This window comes from Erithacus rubecula (genome assembly GCF_903797595.1).
Source record: "Erithacus rubecula genome assembly, chromosome: 1".
In the NCBI taxonomy this organism is placed as follows: domain Eukaryota; kingdom Metazoa; phylum Chordata; class Aves; order Passeriformes; family Muscicapidae; genus Erithacus; species Erithacus rubecula.
In genome coordinates, this window is record NC_136658.1 from 83,226,813 (window position 1) to 83,247,101 (window position 20,289).

A 20,289-nucleotide genomic window follows, 5' to 3' on the forward strand; every position below is an offset into this window, starting at 1 on the left:
TGGTTTCCCACCCCTTAATGATTTTTCTTTTTCTGAAGAAACCCCAATCACCTCATCTCCTCCTTATGGGTCAGGTTTTTCAAACAGCTCATTGTTCTTGAACTTACACTGGAATCTCTCCAGCTTATCTTTAAGCATACACTCTCAACTGGACGGGGTGCTCACTGCTCCTGAAGGCTAGCAGGATGGAGGATCACCTCCTGTATCTCACATTTGTACCACTGCATCCAAGAAAGCTTGCAGCAGCATCCCACTGTAAAACAGCGTTGGATTTCAATACACACAAATTCATTTTGAAGTGCTGCAGCAACTGCTGACCTCAGAAAAGACTTTCCAGTCTGGAGGACACCTGGAGTTCCTGGAGTTTCTTTGCCCATTCCCCTGAGCTGGCAAAACCAAGCTACCAATGAAAAAGTTATCTGAATGCCATGATTTGCAAATGCAAGCTGGCATATTAGAGTAACTCAAAATTGGTTTATGGTGCTTACAAATAGCAATTCAGGGCAGCTTTATACTCAGTTTTCCTGGGACAATGAGGAACAGCTTTACCATGTTTGTTTTAGTACCTAAAGTATCTAGGAAATTTTTTGCAATACTTCTTTTTCGTTTTGCATATGTAACTTTTTCAACTTGTATTTTTGTTTCTTCACCATTAACCCAACACAAAAGGAACTAATTTCCCTCTCCAAAAGGTTTGCCAGCCCTTGGCACCACATGCTGTTTTAAATATGGCATTCTCCAGTCCATCACCCAAGTGATTAATGGCAATAATGGAGACCTACAAAGTCCTAATTGCCTTCTCACTTGGATAACAAATGACAGGTAATTAATTTAACACAACCAAACAGCATTTCAACGACTTTCTAGTCTAGAAGCTGTAAGAAGCTCACATGGAACAGCATCAATAACCTGAGAGTAAAAAAAAACTACATTAAATACTTCCTCCTCACATACACACACAACATGGATGATGCTTTCAAAGCCAAGTAGAAGATGGACACAAGATGTCTTTAAAACCATACAGTGAAACATTCTTCTCACTTAAATATGTGAACAGGTGTTACACTCATCAATTAAAATGGAGATATGGATTTGCAGACTGATGACACATGTATATATCTGAATTGCTACATGCTCTCCTGTAATTACAAGAAAAAAGCAAAAAAACTCATCTTAGTATAAAAGGTAGCAAATCAGCTGTGCTCACAGAAAACACTGTGCAGAAAACTTTAGTGTGTAGTCTTCAAAACAGTTGGATTAAAGCCAGTAAGAGAGTATTAAATGATGCAGAGAACAAAAATAGGGTTTAACTTTCAAATTTCAGAAGAATTGAGACACCATAGAAAAGAAAAAAAAAAGAAATTTCTGCACTGTGCATGTTTTCCCCTGATGATAGGCCTATGAGAAAGATTTCTTTTCCATTTCACTAAAGTCATAGAAAAAAGTCAACTAACAGCAAGTGCTATCAAAATGCCTAGAGAATGCTTAATGAACATCTGATTTATGAAATACCTTTTTTCCTTTCAGAAAACATAAAAAAACACATGAAAGCACAGAAGCAGCTGCAAAGTTTTGCCTTACTAATTCTTAGCCTGTGCAAAATTAATTCCTTTTTCTCTTCCTGAATAACAGACCAGAAAACCCAATTCCTCTTCTCACTGTTTACTTCTGCTTACAATTTCCATTTTGCTTCCAAACTATTAAAAAGAAACCCATTACTCCTTCAACTGTACAGAGCAATAATTGCCTCGCTTTTCTAAACTACCCATAACTAAACTATTAACTCAGGATGACAATGAGGAGCCAGAACCAAGACACAAAGAGAGGAAAAAGAGTGTGGCCATCAGGATACCTGCCAGAATAAAGCCCAGGTGCCCTGGCCCCTCTAGGAGGGGCTTTGCAAGGGAACAGAACCCCACACATAAATCACTCTGAGCCATCGCTCTGGCTGACAGGGAGTCCTGTCTTGTCCCACCTCTGCCAGGAGGAGCTGCAGAGGGGACACAAGGGCAGCAAAGGAAAATAAGAGCAAGTATTGTTAAAGCTGAGCAAGTATAAAGAGTGGGGTCTATCCCCATGTTTGGGACTCCTTTATTTTTTGAATGAGAGACTGAGAAAGGCAGCAAAGAGGGGAAAAAAGACTACTAAGAGTGCATTTGCAGAAGCATGAAAAGGATTCAAGACTAATATATACACCCTGGCCAAAATAGTAATTTAGTTGAAACTGTGGTAACAAGAAAATTATAAAAACGAGAGGCAACTTAAACTTAAGCTTAAACTTCCAAGATGTGGGGCAGAGAGTGAGTAAAGATGAACTCAAACTAGAAACTCAAAGTGAAAAACTATCTGTTATTTCCACCTTTTATGATAATACCCATGAGACAGTCCAAGACACCCTCTACATACAGCAAGATGATTTCTACCTACCTCCATCATATATTAAAAGCCTTAAAAGAAACTTTTTGAGAACTACTCAAAAATGGGGTGGTTGCTTCAGCAGCTAAACCATGCTGGAAGGCTGAGGGACTCGGATTCATCACTTAAGAGTCTGGGACTAATAAGTTAATAAAACCCTCCCAAAAATTAAATAAAAAGGGAAAAGGCCAAAGCTGCCACTGTTCTTTTTTTTTTTTTTCCTGGAGTAGGAGGGGGGCATAGGGGGAAGAGCAAAGAGAAGGAGAGAAAAAAGTGAAGATTTAAATCTAAGTGACAAGGAAGCCCTTAGTTTCACAACACTCACCATTGTTACCCTTTCAGTTCTACTTGGTTTTTAAGTAAGACATTTAGTCACCACAGCCAGGATCTTTTGATTAACATGAATTATCCATCCATTACAAAGTGGGGAATGAAAGCCAGTGTACTTCAAGGAAGCAATTATATGCAGTACTTGCAATTGGTCAGTAAGTAATTCTGATGGTATTTTTAAAATCTGGGGAACAGTGGGTCAGATGCACAGAGGAACCTGTTCCCACACAGCCCTGAACTTCCCAAATCAAGTACTTATACCCTCTCTACCAAAATCAAAGGGGTGGCAGAGTCCAGCCTGCATCTCCAGCATCATGGAGAGCACCTTTAGTCACTGTACAAACAAACTGACTGCTGCAGAAGTTTGAAGCAAAGAAAAAATAGTCCTTCAACTTCTGCTTTGTCTACTTGGAAAAAAAAATACTTGAGATTTCCACTGCACCTGAGACGAGCTCAGCTGGACAGATACACAACGACACCTGACTTAAAAGAATATCTAGCCCTTCCAAAAAAATATGCACAGGACCACCACCTTACAAGGACCCAAACCAGACTGCCAAGATGCTCAGCAACTCCAAAGCTGAGGTTTCTTTTGGCTGCAGGCATCTGGCACTTTCAAAGCCAAGAAAGTGACGGCACCACATGGTCTCTGGGGACTGCAGTGGCTGATCTGCAGGGACGTGGAAAAGAACACTTGGTGGCTACTCACTTATATTATGCAAAGCCATGTTTTAAGTATTCATACCCTCTTTTTTTTTTTCAAATCAGACTAGGTTATTTTTGTAAGACAAAACCACCAAATTGGGGTTTTTACAATTACAATCATAGACCAGCATTGCTCAAGTGCAAAAAACATGAAGTGAAAAGCATGACTTTGAATTCATCCTTGGGAGCTCACTGCTGCTTGCTACATCTGCTCCACCAGAGAAAGATGGGGGCAAAAAGAAAAATAAGCCCAGTTGTCTGAAACAAACTGTATTTTTACTGGAAAAGAGAAAGCTCTTCCAGGAAGTGGAAGGAGCTAACAGTAAAGCTTGCTTCTCAGTGGCTGCAGTTTTACAAGGAGAGCTAATAGCTGTAAGAATCACCCTAAGCTGTTTAGGCATGGAAATTGGGAGAAAAGAACAAATCAAACAATTCAGATGATCATAAAAATAAAGGGTTTTTTTTTAAGGACAGTGAAACTGAACTAACAGCTTCCATAAATCAGAATTAATCTTGGCTCTTTGAGGCAGCGAAGCATTTCATACCCTGAATCCTAATTACACTTCACATAGCTTCCTCCATCCCACAATGATTTGCAAACAATTAGAATCTCAGAAGAGGCATGGTGGGCAGCAATTAGCCATGCTAGAGGAGGCAAGCAAACTGGCTGTAGAAACAGCCCACCACCAGGCAGAACACAGGGACACGTGGATGTACCCATCCCCTACTCCCTGCTGTCCCTGTGCTCCAGCTGGAACAGAAAGCTGCTTTTCACACCAACCAGGATAAGCTCAGCCTGACAAAAGGGATCTCCTGGGACAGCATCAAATAGCACAGATTGCTTGCCTGGCTCTGCAAGGCATCTCATCCCTAGGACTAGTGTCCTTGCTGAGAGAGGGATGGGGGAACTATAAATCTGACTTCCATCAGACCTCAACAACACCATCACACAGGAGCCCGAACATGTGACCCCCACCCCATGGATGGCCCAAGGCAAGACCCAGGACTGAGATGCAATGAGGACCACTGTAGCCTCTATCCTCACTCTCACACCCTGGAGTGCCAGGCCCTGGGCATTACAGGCTAAGGTGGAAGCTTTTGAGCTGCACCAAGGTAGGATACAGCCCAGGGCAGTGGCCATGAAACTACTGTTGGCCAGTGGTGGAACCCAGCACAAATGTTTGGGGGCATCTTTAGATCTATCATATCATCTTGATTCGATTGCTCTAAAAGTTCAAAACTCAGATGCTTAGCAGGTTGTTGATTTCACTCAGGCCACCCTAAAATCCATGTTTTTGATGGATAATAACACCATCAATTATGCAAAGCTGCTAATAACAACAGTTTAGTGCAATCACACTGTCTTTACTGAATTTTGCAAAATTCTATAAACAGGTTTTGATACAATACAGTACCTCTTTGGAAGTATTTATTACACTTTTACCACCTACCAGAAAAAAAAAAAAAAAAGAGTTGAAAAACTTATTTGGGTAAGAAAAAGGATGAAGGAGGACTCTCCAACGGCTGTAGGAAGGCTCTGTTTCCTTTGAAATGATAAGAGCTCACCACAATGAAAGATAAGCACAGACAACATTAGATTTCAGCATAAAGACCTAATGCTTCAAGTATTTATTCACCCAGGAAAATACCCAACATCCAAGCCCTTACATTACTTATAGCACAGACCTTGCCAGATCAAACACTGCCACTGGGCAAATTGGTTTCTGTTGAATTGGGACTTTTTTCAATCTGGTATGTAGAAGCAAATTGTAACAAATTTCTTAATCATTAGCCTAGGGTTTCAGTGCTCTAGGGGGAAGGTGGACATGAGAAATGTGGGGAGTTCAGGCACGTCACCATGGGGGTTGGTGTCCTATGGCTCCCATATCCCTGGATGTGATGCTGAGTGCTTGTGTCAGACCACCACATGCAGAGGGAGAGACCACACAGGAGGAAGAAGCGAGATGAATTATGGACTGTCTCTCCTGGAATAGTGGAATTGGCATCCCCACCCTGGAGCACCGATTGTTTCTCCCTAGCACTGCTTCCCCACAGGCTGTTTCCCCAGGTGGGCATGCTGCCATGGCAAAGCATTCACAGCTGCTTATCTCAGTCCTCTGCCATGAGTCCAGTCCAAGCCAAGCCTATTTTTATAGCTCTGAAGGCCGCTGAGCCAAATGCTTTGGTTCTCATGTTACAAGTAAAAATACCTGAAACTGTTTTCCACCTGAAAATGCACAAGAGGATGGGATACACCAGTTGCTGCTGCAGCCCTGTAAATTATTCAGACATGCACCACTACACACAGGGGAATATTAAGAAGTCTCTCTCTTTTTTGCCAGGTGCTGTAAATAATGCTGGACAGACCAAACTACTGCTACATTAACTCTGTCACCACTAACGTGCTCAATTATTTTATAGGGAAGACATTTTTTTCTGTGGGGAAACAGGTTGCCAAGAGAAATTGTGGATGCCCTATGCTGGAAATGTTGAAGGCCAGGCTGGGTGGGGCTCTGAGCAACCTGGTCTAGTTGGAGTAGTCCCTGCCCATGGCAAGGGCTTTGGAGCTAGATGGTTATTAGGGTTCTTCCAGCCAAAATCATTCTAGGATTTTCCTGCCTTTTTCTGTGCCATTTGGCCTCCACAGCATGAAAATAAAAAGCCACTGTGGGTGTTTACTGGATTAGTCCTGCACAAGGTAGTGGTCAGACCCCATGCAGACACAACCCAGCCTCTCCCTTTCAAGCACAGGTACCTCCTTTCCTTCAATATTAGCACTTACCACACTGCTAACATTTCAACACAAGTGCACTTCACCTTAGCTCTCTCAGCACCACTGTAGTGCTCAGGAGCAGGAAACTCACCCCAGAAAGGCAAGCAGAGAGGTCAGAATGGCAGACACAGCTCACAGGGCTCAGAGGTCAGGAACTGGGGTGCCTGGCTTTGCAGGTAGTAGCCTGGCACTCAGCTCCTATCCTTTCTTCCAGCTCATGCCTCTGGGCCAAACAGTGTAACAGAGAAGCCATCCTATTGGAAACGTGCTTTTAAGTATGCATTCTCCTTAAAAAAATGTTACAGTAAAATAAAGAGAGGAAAAATGGGAAAAAACCTGCCGATCTGAATTCCAGTTGTGGGCAAGGCTAGATAATATTTTGACAAAAGTCCAAGCTTTCAATAAAGTATGCATGTTTCTACTTCTCCTGTGTAAGACTTCAGAGAGCTGCTCCTTAAGGAAACAAAACCATGAATACTGACAGTAACCATTACGAACCTCCTTTATTAACATCAGTATTGTGGCATCTTCCTCTCCTCAAACAGCTTAACTTAAAATGAAAGTGTTCTGTTGGGTTTGGGGGTTTTTTTTCATTAGCACTCAGACTGAGCATAACTTATTTTGGTATCCTGAACATATCTTATGACAAAAAGGAATGCTTTTTTGAAAAATGTATTGGGATAGACCTTTTAATATGATTTTATGAATATGCTACTCATTTTGCCTTTTGCCCTTCCATAAAGTAAAAAATACTATGGGGATTTTCATTTGCATTCCTCAGTAAAAATCCAAGTCTTCATGTATTTTGGACCCTCTTCTGCTACAACATAACAGGAGTGATCTAGATAAATTCCCCATCTGAGTTGCAGGAATCTTCATCCACTGTGGTCCTCTTGCTGCCTTTCCCAGAAACAGACTCCATTATGAAATTATTTACTTCAGACCTTGGGAGATGTGCAGAGCCACTTAAAGCTGAGGTATTGGCAATGATTACAGCACTGCCTGGACAGTAGAGTATGAAAGAGCAACAAAAGATCTTTTCATTTTTAATTTCCAGTAAAAAATTCCAGAGCTTATCAATAACCATTTCTCTGTATGCCTTAAAAAAACTTACACCCAAGCAAAGAGAAAATAAGGAAGAAAGGTCTTATCACACAAACTAGTTAGTTCTCCACTCACAACCAAGAGGTACTTGGTAGATGAGTCCAAAAGCTATTACCCTGCAAGAATTTTATTTGAAAGAAAAAATTAAACCCTAAGATGGCATTTGGAAATGTATTTACCATGCCTACCACATTTATTTTTATTAAAGCAATAATAAGGTTTAGATTAATATACCATTTTTTTTCTGCCAATCTATTATATTGAAAGCTTTGTAAGAATTGAAAAAATAATTAATCTCCTCTTAAAATTTTCGTTCTCTGCAAACTGCAAATAATGCAAAACTATATCCAGCTTGGAAAGTGCCCTGAGCTGAAAATGGAGGCTGGAAGAAGAGTAGGAAAATATCATAGCTAAATTAAAAACATGGGTAAAACAGGAACAAATCATAATCTTTTATTGATCTACTTCAAGCAAGAAGTCAAAGAAGCATTGTATCTCAACCATAAAAAAAGCTGCTGGAAACAAGAGTTCATTTTAAGGTCTTATTTGACCTTATTTATAAAAGGAAAGAATCACAAGTGTTGCTAAGTGGGTTTTTATATGCTAAGAGTGTGCAATGTGAAGTATTGTATAAACAAAAACTGCAACACTGGCTGCTTGGGAAGACTGAAAGACTACTCTCAGTCCAGTACAGTGATAAAACACTTCCCAACACATCCCAGAACAAGCAATTTTGCTGTCAAAATGAGAAAACTAATCAAAGAGGAAGGTGCACAAAGGCTTCAACATCCCTTCCTAAAAATTAAAGTAGTGATTCACTTAAAGGCTAAACCATCTGGCAGTATTTACCACAAGACATTTGACAGTATTTATTTTTACTGTCATATAAAGCTTATCATTAATATGTAACCTCAGAACCAAATACATCAGCAAGTATGAAATCCAACTAACTTTGATCTGTTAATCATGGCTACATTGCAAACCTTTTCTGTAAGGATCACTACAGTGCTCTCCAATTAGGCAAAAAAACCACTACAATCAACAGGCATTGATGAGCTAAACAATTTCTTTAAATCTAAAACTTAAAAATAGTTATTAATTTAAAAATTTTAATTCAGATTTTTAAAGTATTTCTAGATATTTTTAATTTCCTTATTAAGTCTCTGATCCAGCAGAGCTGTCAAGTAGAGATCCAGATAAAGTGGCAAGTTAAACATTTACTTGAAAAAGCATATCCCTAAGGAAGACAGAAACCAAAATGACACTGGTCAAGAAAGGAAGAGTCAAATACAACCCCCATCATTGTTTGTACCCTCTGCTTACAAGCTCAGTGTGCATTTGGGAACTGCCCTAGGACACAAATTAAATAACAGTAGGAAATAGAGTCCCTCACTTATAAACATCTGCTCAGCGTCTGACAAAAACACAGTACACAAAGAAACACAGATATGGGGAAAAAAAGTGCTCTTGTGCAAAAGACTTTCTTTAGTCCATTCTTCAGGAATTAAATCCACATAAAATATACCCTCCAGCTGTGCTAACTTACTCTTACCTAATAGTTAAAATGCCCTGGCAAGAACAAAGAAGCGTCCTAGAAGAAAGAAAGACAGGCAAATATGAGAATTGGGCCATAAAGCAGATGTCCTCACAGGTTCAGTGCAAATACCATGTTGTGGCAACATGCACAAGGGCAACTCAGGCATCACACCCTTCCACCCTGCTGAAAGCAAATTACATCCCAGGCAGTCACCTGCCCCCTCTACACACACATGAAATCCAATATTCTGAGACTTTTGTTCTGCTGATCCTACATGGATCTAACACAGCCTCAGGATATGCAACCTCCTCCTCCCTGCAGGAGCTATGAGATTCCCTTCTATTGTGGCACCTGCTCTCATGTACACAATCTTCACATCTTTGAAACTTACTTCTTCCTTTTCACGAAATGTGACTGCAATTGGCCAGGGATCAAGGTATAAAACGGAAAACAGATTTGGATATTGTTCTCACTTAAGCTTTGCTTCCCCAGTAAAACAAACAAAAACTTCTTACTTTTGGTTTTACCACTTGGCAGACCATACTCTGAAATATGGCAGAGCTTTACTGCCCTTCTGCCAGTTTTGAAAAGACAGGTACTAGTTATGTGTCTCTGCAGTCACATAAAGCAAGAATCAGGAGATCAGTTTTGCACTGAAAGCAAACACCAGCAAAGCCTTGCTGTTTCTCAGTAGCCATCTCCATTTCCTTCATTGCAAGTAAAAACTGTGAAAAAAAATTATCCTGTCTAACCCCAGCTATATCTAATGCTCTGTATTTTGGTCTTGAGACTCAAATTTCTAAGCACTTTCAAACACAAATGTTTCCAAACAGTTTAAAAGACTATCAGAATTGACAGTTCCCTTGGAAAATGTGCAAGACAGGAGTGGCTTTCCTTAGCCAGCCAAAAGAGATTTGAGCAAGCCTGTGCACTGTAGATTCAGCAAAATGATTCACCTGAAACTTACCAGAGAGAAAAGCAGTCTGTTTGGTTTAAGCTTGCAAATTTCTGTAGTGAAAAGCTCGGGCACAAGGCATTAACATTTGTGAAACTGAACCTCATGATTGTCCTGGAACTAAATCAAGCAGCTGTAAACGGCTATTTTTAACTCTGAAAATTAATCCACATCGTCTTTACTGTCACAAAAGAGTGGTCTGACTTCCACACAGGCAAGCAGAAGAAAACAGGAGATTGAATGCTTTAACTCGCTGGCAAAACTTCAATTTCATTAGTGATACACTGATAGCAGGCAATCTACTAAGTCACAGCTGAGTTTTGTGCACTTTATGGACAGGTAGGATAAGCTCTGATTATACCAGAAAAAAAAAAAAAAAAAGGTGACAATGCAGAAAGCAGTATGGAACGGGTCAATAGCTCAGGAAAAAAGGATTTTAATAAACTAAGTACCGAACGTGCTAATGCAGCTTCTTAAACTCCACAGAAAATACTGATTTTGAAAATACCTCATGATTCTTTCAAATACATAATCTACCATTAAAAATTCTCACTTTATAATATTCAAAACAGCCTCGTTTGCTTTTAAGTAAGAACTACACTGTTAAACTATATTATTTCTCCAAAGCATTGTTTATTCGAATTCAGTTGCTGCTGTCTTTGAACCAAAAGTTTGGCCCAAATTCCCTACTCTAGAACGTCAGCGCAGCCTAACACATCATTGTCGCTGGAGTTATTCAGGGATCCACGCTGCTGCGAGGGTAGAGCCCGATCCTTCCCTTGCACAGCCTTCACTACACGGACCTGGAGTGCCACACGCATATAACGTGCCGGATCTACAGCCACCACAACCGGTAATATAATCAATGCAAAAAACAAGACGGAATGCAGTTTCCCACAACACTGAATTAACAATGTCGTGTATAGTCCAAAAGTCAGGAGCCCTGTATGTACTTATGTAGCTCTCGTTACAGAAAGGGGAGGCGAGCCGCAGTCGCGGACGGTCCCGGGGGGAGCACGGGCTGCAGCACATCGCTCTGTGTGACCCCAGCATCCCTGCACGTCTCACCGCCGCCCGCAGGGACCTCCGCCGAGTCCCGCAGCTGCAGCCCCCGGCTCTGCCCGGCTGCATCCTCCGGCCACGGCCACCGGCTCCGCACTCCTGACGGGCTCCGCGCTCTCAGTCACGCTGAGTAACCCACCGGGAGGGAGCGCGGGGAGCCAACAATAAAAGTGTCCTCAGCGGCGCTCAAGGCTACAGAAACGCGGAGCTGCTCCCCAGGCAACTCGCGGGGAGCCGGGGCAGCCCCCAGTGCCCGGCCGGCGGCTGTTCCCGCACGGCCCGCGGCGGGGACCCGCGGATCGCCGAGCCGGGCCGGGCCGGGCCACCCGTGCACGGCCCGAACAAAGAGGCCGCTCCCGCTCCCCCCAGCCCGACCCGCCGCCGGGTGCCCCGGAGCCCCCCGAGTTCCCGTGGGGCAGGCGGAGGGGGGATCTGCGCCCAGCCCAGACCGGCCCAGACAGGCCCGGCCCGGCCGAACCCCGGCGCCACCAGGTACCCGTGAAGCGGCCGCCACCGTCCCCGTGGCCCCGACGCCGCTGCAGGATGAAGTAGCCGCTGCTCTTCTGCGTGACCCACAGCTTGAGGGCGTTCTTCAGCAGCACCTCCTCGGGCTTCAGCCACATCTTCCCCCGGCTCGCAGTGCCGCTCTCTCCCGCTCCGAGCCCGCCCGCCCCGCACGGCACCGCACCCGGCCGCCGGGTCACATCGCCCCCCGCGGGCTGCGCGGCTCGGCTCGGCTCGGCTGGGGCTCCCTCGGCGCGGGCCCGGCCGCCGGGGAGGGGCCGAGGGCGGAGCCCGGGCACGGGCCGCCCTCCCCGCGGGGCCGGGGGCTTTGTGCGGGGGCTTTGTGCGGGGGATTTGTGCGGGGGCCGTGCTGCTCCGCGCCGCCCGAGGGGGCTCGGGGCTGCGGCCGGAGGGAGCGGGACTGGGGCGAGGCCCGGGTTGTCCCTTTCGGGGGTGCCGCGGCGCCCCGAGCCCCACACGGAGCCCGCTGGCTCCCGCGGTGCCCCGGGGTCCTGGAGGATGCGCTGCCCGCGGGAGCGCAGCCGGGCCGCTCCCGCTGTGGGTTTTACAGCGCCTGGGTCAGGTCCCGCAGCCGTGCGGGAAGCAAAGGGTGTCCTGGGCTTGGAGAGAGGTTGGGGGGGTGGAGGTGTCTCTGCTTTCCTGTTTCCTTCTAGATCTAAGCCTAAAGCGTGAACGCGCAGCTGCTTTGATATTTAAAGGCTGGTACTTGGAACCTCCCATCACAAGGGAAAAGTCAGAATCTTAGTTTTACGGTTCGGGATTTTTTCTCATTTTAAGAAATAATCTGTCACTGCTTGCAGTTGAGCTATTGGCAGGATCTTTTGAACCCGCACAAATGGTTACTGCTGCAGCACGTTGTGTTGGTAATTCTCTGACACTGTATTTTGCATTTTTATTAACACAGATTGTCATTAATGCAGGTGGTGAGACACTAGAGCAGGTTGCCCAGAGGAGCCGCGTTGCCTCATCCCTGCACTGTTCAAGGCCAAGTTGGATGGAGCTCTGATTGTGATCTAACAGGTGTCCCTGCCCATGGGAGGAGGGTTGGAACTAGATCTTTAAGATCCCTTGCAACACTTTTCTATTATTCTATGGTTAAAATAGGACCAGTGTACTTTCTGTCACATTCCTTTTCCAGTTAACTGCAAATGTTAAATAATTACTTTACAACAACTGAATTTGCAGGCTGCTAAACCTCACTCTTCTCGACTAAAGACCTCAGTCACTGTGAGTTAAATCACAACTAAATTTCAGCAAAGATCCCTCTAAATAGAGAACTTCGATTAGGGATAAAGACCTGAGCTTCACTTTCCCAACCTCTGCCTATTGTTACACGAAATATACCAATGAAATATACCAATGCTGCAGTGTGCTACTTAGCACAGCCAGTAGTAATTATGAGCTGGGAGTTGGAAGGTGCCCATGTAGACTGCTTAGGAGTTGCCAGTGGGATCATTTATTAGTCAAAATTCTGTACTCAGCTGCAATCTTGTAAACACTGTGTGATCTGTGTTCTTTACAATTTCTGTGTGAAGCAACGATTTCATTTCCATACATAGAATAGCAAGCAAGCATTTTGAGTGTATTATTTATCTGATATAAAAATAAGAGCTGTCAAAAGGAGAAGATGGACATCCACATAATAATGTATTAAAAATTAATGAGAACGTAAGGAGAAATTACTTTAAATGCTCTTGCAGGATAAGAATAGCTCTGAGATTTACCCTGCCCCCACCCAGAACTATCTCCCATAACTTTCAATATGTAACTATTAAAAGTTTAAATGCTTGGTGAATTGAGATGGTGAATATTTCTTCCCTTTGCAGATACTTGAATATTAATTTTTTATTGTTTTTGGGGCATTTTTACATTCAGTCTTGGGGTTTGGGCAGGCTGATTTGGGACACAATTTAGAAGAAGACCAAGAAAGTTCAAGCACCTTTGAGGTGCTTTTGAGCTTGAGAGTTAGCAAAAGAGTAAAGCAGTTGAGGATCCAGTGTCATGCATACCTGTCTCTGTTAATTACATCCTAAGACAGGCTTCTCCTGGACCACACCAACAGGACACTTTCAGAGCCATGGGCTTTGGAACTACATCCAAGTTGGCCCAACAACTGTTCAATGAAAATGGGATTGCTCATGCTTTTTTAGCAGCTTTTCCAACACATAGAACTGGTGGAAAATAATTAACAAAGAATCTCTGAGAAATGGCTTCAGAGAAGCAAAAGGGGGATGGATGAGATGAGAGAAAACTTACTGAGGACGACAGAGTGAAACAAAGCACTTTGTAATATATATTGTAATAAATGCATCTACTGAAAGCGGGAGCATCCTTCTTTCCCAATATGGCATTGCATGGGGCAGTCCCTGACATCCTGAGGCACAGCTTCTACCTGTAAACTAGACAGTCTTTGGCAACAGCTAATAAGTTTATTTCATAAAGAAAGTCCTACAAGGTATTGACTATTTTCACAACCAGTATTTGAACAGGATTTGGGTGATGTGAGGATCTTCTGAAGTCTCCTGTGAAACAATAGTTCAAAAATGCTGATGGCTAGAGAGGTACATAAAACCAGGAAGGATGGGAATCTAGTAGATTATGAGACAAAAGCCAGAGTGCTGTGAGGAGTTATCTACCTTTTTGTTTATTCTCTGATAAAGTCTAGAGAAGATAGAACTATCTTACTCAATTGCTTGAAGTAGTACTTAAGGTTACTAGACTGAGGAAAAATAACTTTTAAAATAAAGATGTATTTGAAAGGAAAGAACAGAAAGGAAATGAGGTTTCTGGCCTTATACCACCCTTAGCACACACTCTGAAATGATTGTGTTTGCGTTATTTATGACGTTATGTATCTTTCTTAAATTTCAGTACTAGTAGCACAAGGCAGGGAGTCTGCCATTCAGATTATGTTGGAGCATCAATCATACCTAGAATAAGCTGCAGAGATTCTGAGCATCTATGAATTATAGACAGCAAAGGGAACAGCCACAGGGAAAAATTTGCTTTTCCTTCTTGTCTTTGTCACTGACTGCCTTCCCAGCACTAGTCATGCCCTTTAACTTCACATGGCTTCATATTTTTCATCCATCAAACAGATATATAATTTTTATTCTGAATGTCACTGAGGTGCTCAAGAAAAGTGAATTCATCCTGTGCATAAAATGATGTCAGGAAAGAGACAGCCATGGTGCTCTGGACCTCCTGCCTGGCTGGCCCTCTGCAGAGGGTACCAAACCCTCAGAGGGGGCTGGCAACACCTGAACAAGCTGGAAGTTTTTGAGTATGCAGTGCTCTAGGATAGGCTCCAGGGCTTGCAGGTGCATGATTGCAGCTGATGCACATTTGAGCTGCCAGAGAAACAGGCTGTCCATGCTCCCTCCCTGACCCCTGCCAGACTTTCTGTACTGAATGGCTTTAACTAGTTAAACTAGTTGAAAAGTTTTATTTATTAAAGTGATTTTGGCTAGGTTAGTTCCTTAGTCATGTTGTGACTGCAGGTAAACTAGGTTCAAAGTGCATGTCCTGGACTGAAGGAAAGAAACAGTTGATCTTTCAGACAGGAAAATGTAGGGAAATTCAGTTGCATTTATCATTAAATGTGAGCCTAACGATGGAGTTTAATTTATTTATACTTTAAATTTTTTTAAAAAAAGGACTGGAATTTGGACTGTGGACTGTGTGGACTGGAGCTAGACTGACTGGACTGTGCACCTGCCTGTCATTCTGCAGGTGCACAGTCCAATCATTTCCATGTTTCCAGTTTTGATTCTTTATCTTGTACCTTAATTAGTGTCTGAAAAACCCAGATCAGTGTGCTGACTCAATTCCCAAGACGGAGTTGCTGAAACTGTCAGATGATCCTGAGTTTGGACTTATCAGAGACAGCAGTGAGTGCAGAGAATTAATGTTTAGGGTGCTAGGGAAATAATACACATCAGCAAATATAACACTGGAAATTCAAACTTTGGCTAATACATTTGGGAGAAAATAACTAAAACATACTAACATACTTATTTCAGGGGACAAAACAAACAAACAAACATAAACACCTCGCAGAGATTAATCAATAGCTGCTGTTTTCAGCACCTTTATTTTCTACAGCCTCCAAAGTATTCCACTGCAGCACCAGCCTCCTGTAGAACAGTTGGCATAGGCATCAGTACATTTACTTTTCTTTGTGGCATATCCCCTTGAAGCCATCTGCCAGTGCAGAGATCCACAGCCCCTAGGCTGAAAACCACTGAGCACTCTGAGAGCAGAGAAGGGATTTTGCTGAAGAAATGAAGCCACAAATTTTCAGATGCACCATATTGATACATGGCTGGATTTTGAAAAGGCTTTATCTCCCACCTACACTGAACTAAGGAGAGATGTAGTGACACATTGGGTCAGTGCCCAGTGGCAGCCTTAAGCCCTCAGCATGCTGCTCCGGGCACTGGCTCACTCTTGAAAGAGCTCTCAGGGTCCAAAATACCCCACTGCTCTGGCAGGCCAGACTGCTAGGCTTTCCATACACCACAGGATATTTCCACTGTTGTATAGACAAATCACAGACCAGGTAGATAACAGTGCTCCTCTACAAAAGTCTGATGGGACCATTCTTTATATAACATATTAATTTCAGTATTTGAAAAATGTAGATGTAGTGGAGGCATATTACAAAAAGAACAATAGGAATTATTACAGGTTTAAAGCTGTCTTGTGAGCTCACATTGCAGTGGTGTGATATATGTGTAGCTTGGCTGAAAGTGACAACTGAAGTGAAACACAAAATAGCTGCCTACAAGAACCTGTGTGCTAAATACAAAGAAGATTATATATTTATTGCATTGAAAAGGTGATTCACTGAATGCAACATGAGACGTTTGTTTGTTTGCTTTTTTAAAAAAAAAGCGAAATTAGATAAAGTACTAAGCTTACTGAGCAAATCAGATTGATCTGAAAGTCTTTTACTGTGAATAGCGCAACAAGGACCAGACTAGAGGCATTTTAGAAATAGTATAAGATAAATAATTTCATATATGATGGAGTTACTCTGTGATGTTAACTTTGTGATCAGAAAGATTGGGTAACCAAGCAAGATACCCTCTGCCTTCTAAGCACAGGTAATGACTTTTTTCTCCACAAGAAATCCCCTACAAAAGGGGATTTTTAAAAGATGCTTTGAAAGGCTCTTCTGCAAGGTTCTTTCCTGTCAGACACCCTCCCAGATACTTTGCTGTTGGAATGGAGCCATGTTTGCTTCTCACTCACAGAAAGTCCACTTCAAGTTTGGCAGAAATGAGAGAGCCCAAAGGGAAATCACAGTAGCTCACACGCAGATCCCGAATCCTGGCAGCATGCCTCCATTGAAACAGGACTGCAAGGACCCCTCCTGCCAGACAGATCAGATCCTGGGAATTTGTAAAAGTAGCTCTTATGCTTAGATCTTTTGAATAGATTCAAACACAAGGTGCATTTTGGTTTGAAACGGTCACAGAAATGTAGTAGTCAAGGTCTTCCACACCGAGAAGTGCTGAGTTATAGAAACACTGAAAACTGCCTGAGCATTCTCAGCTACATCTCCAAGTAATTTAATCTTCATTGTCTTTCTCCTGTAATGGCTGAATTGCAAAAGCCAGTTAATGTTTATGGGTCCATATGTTTTTTGTCTTACTGCCTGTTCTAGCAAAGTAACAAAACTGTTACAACCTGTAATTAATTCCAGAGGCTTCATTTATAATCTCTGATTAAATTTATGCCTGTGCAATAAAGAAGATATAAGAAGATATAAGAAGTTATAATACACTGTCAGGAGCAAGTGTAATTAAGTTATAGGCAACACTGTAAAAACACATTAGAAGTCTTGACTCACAGTTTTATGCAAAAATATTTCCTGGCTCTTTCCCTGTCAATAACATTATAATGTGCATTTTTATATTTCAAGTACCAGCAATGGAACAGCAATATCCAAAATGATTATGTGGCTGATTCCACTTCTTATTTTACTTCCAACCTCACTTCCTCACTTCCAGTTGCAAAACCCACTTCTGCAATTTAGTACTGTCAAAGCTTTTCTGGGAACCACACAATTACTGTGACACTGGAAAGGTCATCACATTTCAAGGTGTTTAACAAACATTTCCTAAGAAAACAGCCTCTCTCAAGTCATTAAAATAATGCATACATGTGGTTTAAGGCAGTAAACTCCACCTTTTTTCTTGTCTCAATAAATTCCAGTTCTCCAAAACACTAGATTAAAAAAACAACCCTTTAGCCCTTTACTCATAGACAGCAGATCCCTGCAGAGCACACAGGTGATAGAGAGCAAGCCAAGGCAAGGGCTTCACGGGCACCGTTTCTCCAAAAGACAGCAGGGGAGTTAGATCTTGTCTTGCCCTGCCCACTACTTGACACCCTCTCCACCAGTGCTTAATAATGTGTCTGCACTCTGCCAGAGCTAAGTCACACCAGCTTTCCTCCCCACCTTCAGTAGGTGCAGAAGACCTCTGTTCAGCACAGTGGTAATGACCCCACGAAGCTGGGAGAAGATGATGTAGATTACATTATGATGGAAAAAAAAAATGTTATTTCTCAACTTACTGCCCAGGACACCCTCCCTGCCCATCCTCATTTTCATTCTCAAGATATAGCTATGGGTAGACCCCATCCTCTCAGGATTTTATTTACTACTCAGTTTGACGTTGAGATAAGACACTGAAGTTATTCTGTACAAAAGAAGAGGAATGGCCAGCCCTATGTAAGAACCTGCATTCCAAGAATTCAATTTATTTTTGGCTTCGCATAAGTCTTTGCAGTGTAGTGGGAATGGAAAAGTTGGCCTCCTAAAATGCATTTCTGCTCTTTAGGGAGAATGACTCAAGCAGACAGTGATTTTTCTACCTTTTGGTAGATACAAGACCTTGAACAATAGAGTGAATTAGCAGAGCCAGGAACAAAGGAGGCAGAATCAAAAGTAAAGGTGCCAAGGCTCCATAACTTGTGACAAGGGGAAAAGCCCAGAGCAGAGAGGACAAAACTTCCTGAACGTTTTCCTGCAACCTGCAACTTGCAATGAACTTTCTGCAACCTGCCCCTTTTCTAATTGCATTTTTCTGCACAGCAGTAATGTTTCAGCAGCAATAGCAAACGACCTTGATAGGAAAAAAGCATTGCTGCCCTAACACACTACCAAAAATGTAGCTGCTGGCATTCACTTGTGCCAGGCAGTCTCAAAGGAAGCCTGAAGCTGAAGGAATGGCCAGTGTTAGCTTCTGTTAGCAGCAGCTTCCTCCAGCACTGCTTCCTGATCCAAAATTCCCACAGTAATTCATCTTCCAAGATCAAAAGTCTACAGGAGTTCAACAATACCTCAGTGACTTGGTGAATAAAAAAATCTCAAACCAAAACCAAAAAGTAAACCTAAACTTCAAAAGTATGCCATCATTGTTTATAGTGCCCCATCTTGCTTCTGCATGGAGATGGGCAGTGCTTTTCCTACCATAGCTGTCTTTTGCTGTATATGGGTACAATTTGCCTTAGCTAAAAGTATGGCCTAGGAAACTGGAAGAATTTCCATTTTTCTTTGCTGCACTTGGAATCAGAGGCTCTTGTTTTAAAAATTCCCTTTAGGCGCTTACCATGTTCTTCCTTTGATCCCCTGGAATATCAACTTGCGTGGACAGTAAGGCCACACAAGGGACAGTAAAATAATGAATTAACTGTGCCTTTTTCTAAGTCAGAGATGGCTCACAAGAGTTGCATAACAGAAACTCATGAAAGCACATTATGGCCCCTGAAGTCATGATGGTCTCTCTCCTGCCTGTATACACAAAGTATGACTTGTGTTCCATGGGAGTTGTCCTAACCCTGTGCACACAGGAACCCTACAACCAGTTTGCAGCTACATAAAGCTGTTCTCCATTTTCTGTGAATCCTGCCTGCCTGCCTGGCAGCTGCAGACAGTTGGCACCTGCACCAAGGGGCTCAGCACCACATTATCACCCAAGCTGTGTAAGGATGAGCGTACTGGGACTGCTGGTGCTGGGCATGGTGGTGCAGCAGAAGGTGTGGAGGGGAACCACCACTTCTGCTCACCTTCTAAGGATTTTGAAATACCTGTGGGGAGCTTCAGCTGCAAGGGTGGCAAGACTGTGTCACAGCACAAGCCTGGTTGTCACAGAAGTGCCAGAGCTTTGACACAAGTTTTAAAATGTGTATGTGAGTGCCTTTGAGGCACCCCCTTTAACATATTTTTTCTGGCAACCTTTTTCCTCTTTTTTATGCCCTGGGGATCCCCAAAGGAGCATTTCTGTTGTGATTTTTACCACTGATCTTCTATGACACTCAAAGCTATGCTGAGCTGAGCTTGGTACATGGCTGATACTGATGGGTAGGAATCGTGCTGCACACACCTAGGACTGGGTTTGAACTTGCTGTCTTTGATCAGCACTGCATTTCTGTCTCTACCTGACTCCTATATTCTGTATAAAAGCTCTGTGATCTCCTTTTGTTTTGGCTGCTGGCTAATTTAAATGTGACACCTGCCATTCTAATAGAATTTGGAGGCTTTCACCACCTATGTTTTTGCAGGTAGGTTAAAAAGATGTTAGTCTTTACATGGCCACAGAACAATTAAAATTGGGAATGCATGATTCCAAAGAAAACAACTACAACTCTCTTCCCTTTTTTTATTATGCTGCTTTTTTTCCTCTTCTTTTCTAGACTACCAAATCATATGGTTTCTAATGAAGTCCTGTTGTTTCTTCACTCAGTTAGGCTGGTGACTACATACACATCCATGTTTTCTATTCCTTTCAGGGATAAAATATTCATCACACACAGAAATGCACTCAAACCATCTGCCTAGTCTTTATGGGAGATGTAGAAAGATTTGAAAAC

At 42.8% G+C, this 20,289-nt stretch overlaps 1 protein-coding gene across 4 annotated transcripts in view; it reads right to left on the bottom strand.

Annotated features, from left to right (window-relative positions):
- The window catches only part of TBC1D8 (TBC1 domain family member 8), a 46,811-nt gene extending 35,132 nt beyond the window's left edge, over positions 1-11,679 (bottom strand). For 2 of the 4 annotated variants that reach the window (XM_079309495.1, XM_079309493.1), the window contains exon 1: positions 11,378-11,679. In XM_079309495.1, the coding sequence (XP_079165621.1) occupies positions 11,378-11,504 (127 nt within the window). In that variant the 5' untranslated portion in view covers positions 11,505-11,679. The remainder of the gene's footprint in view (positions 1-11,377) is intronic. The other 2 variants (XM_079309494.1, XM_079309492.1) reach the window with 1 other exon arrangement.
- Positions 11,680-20,289: the final 8,610 nt, after the last annotated feature.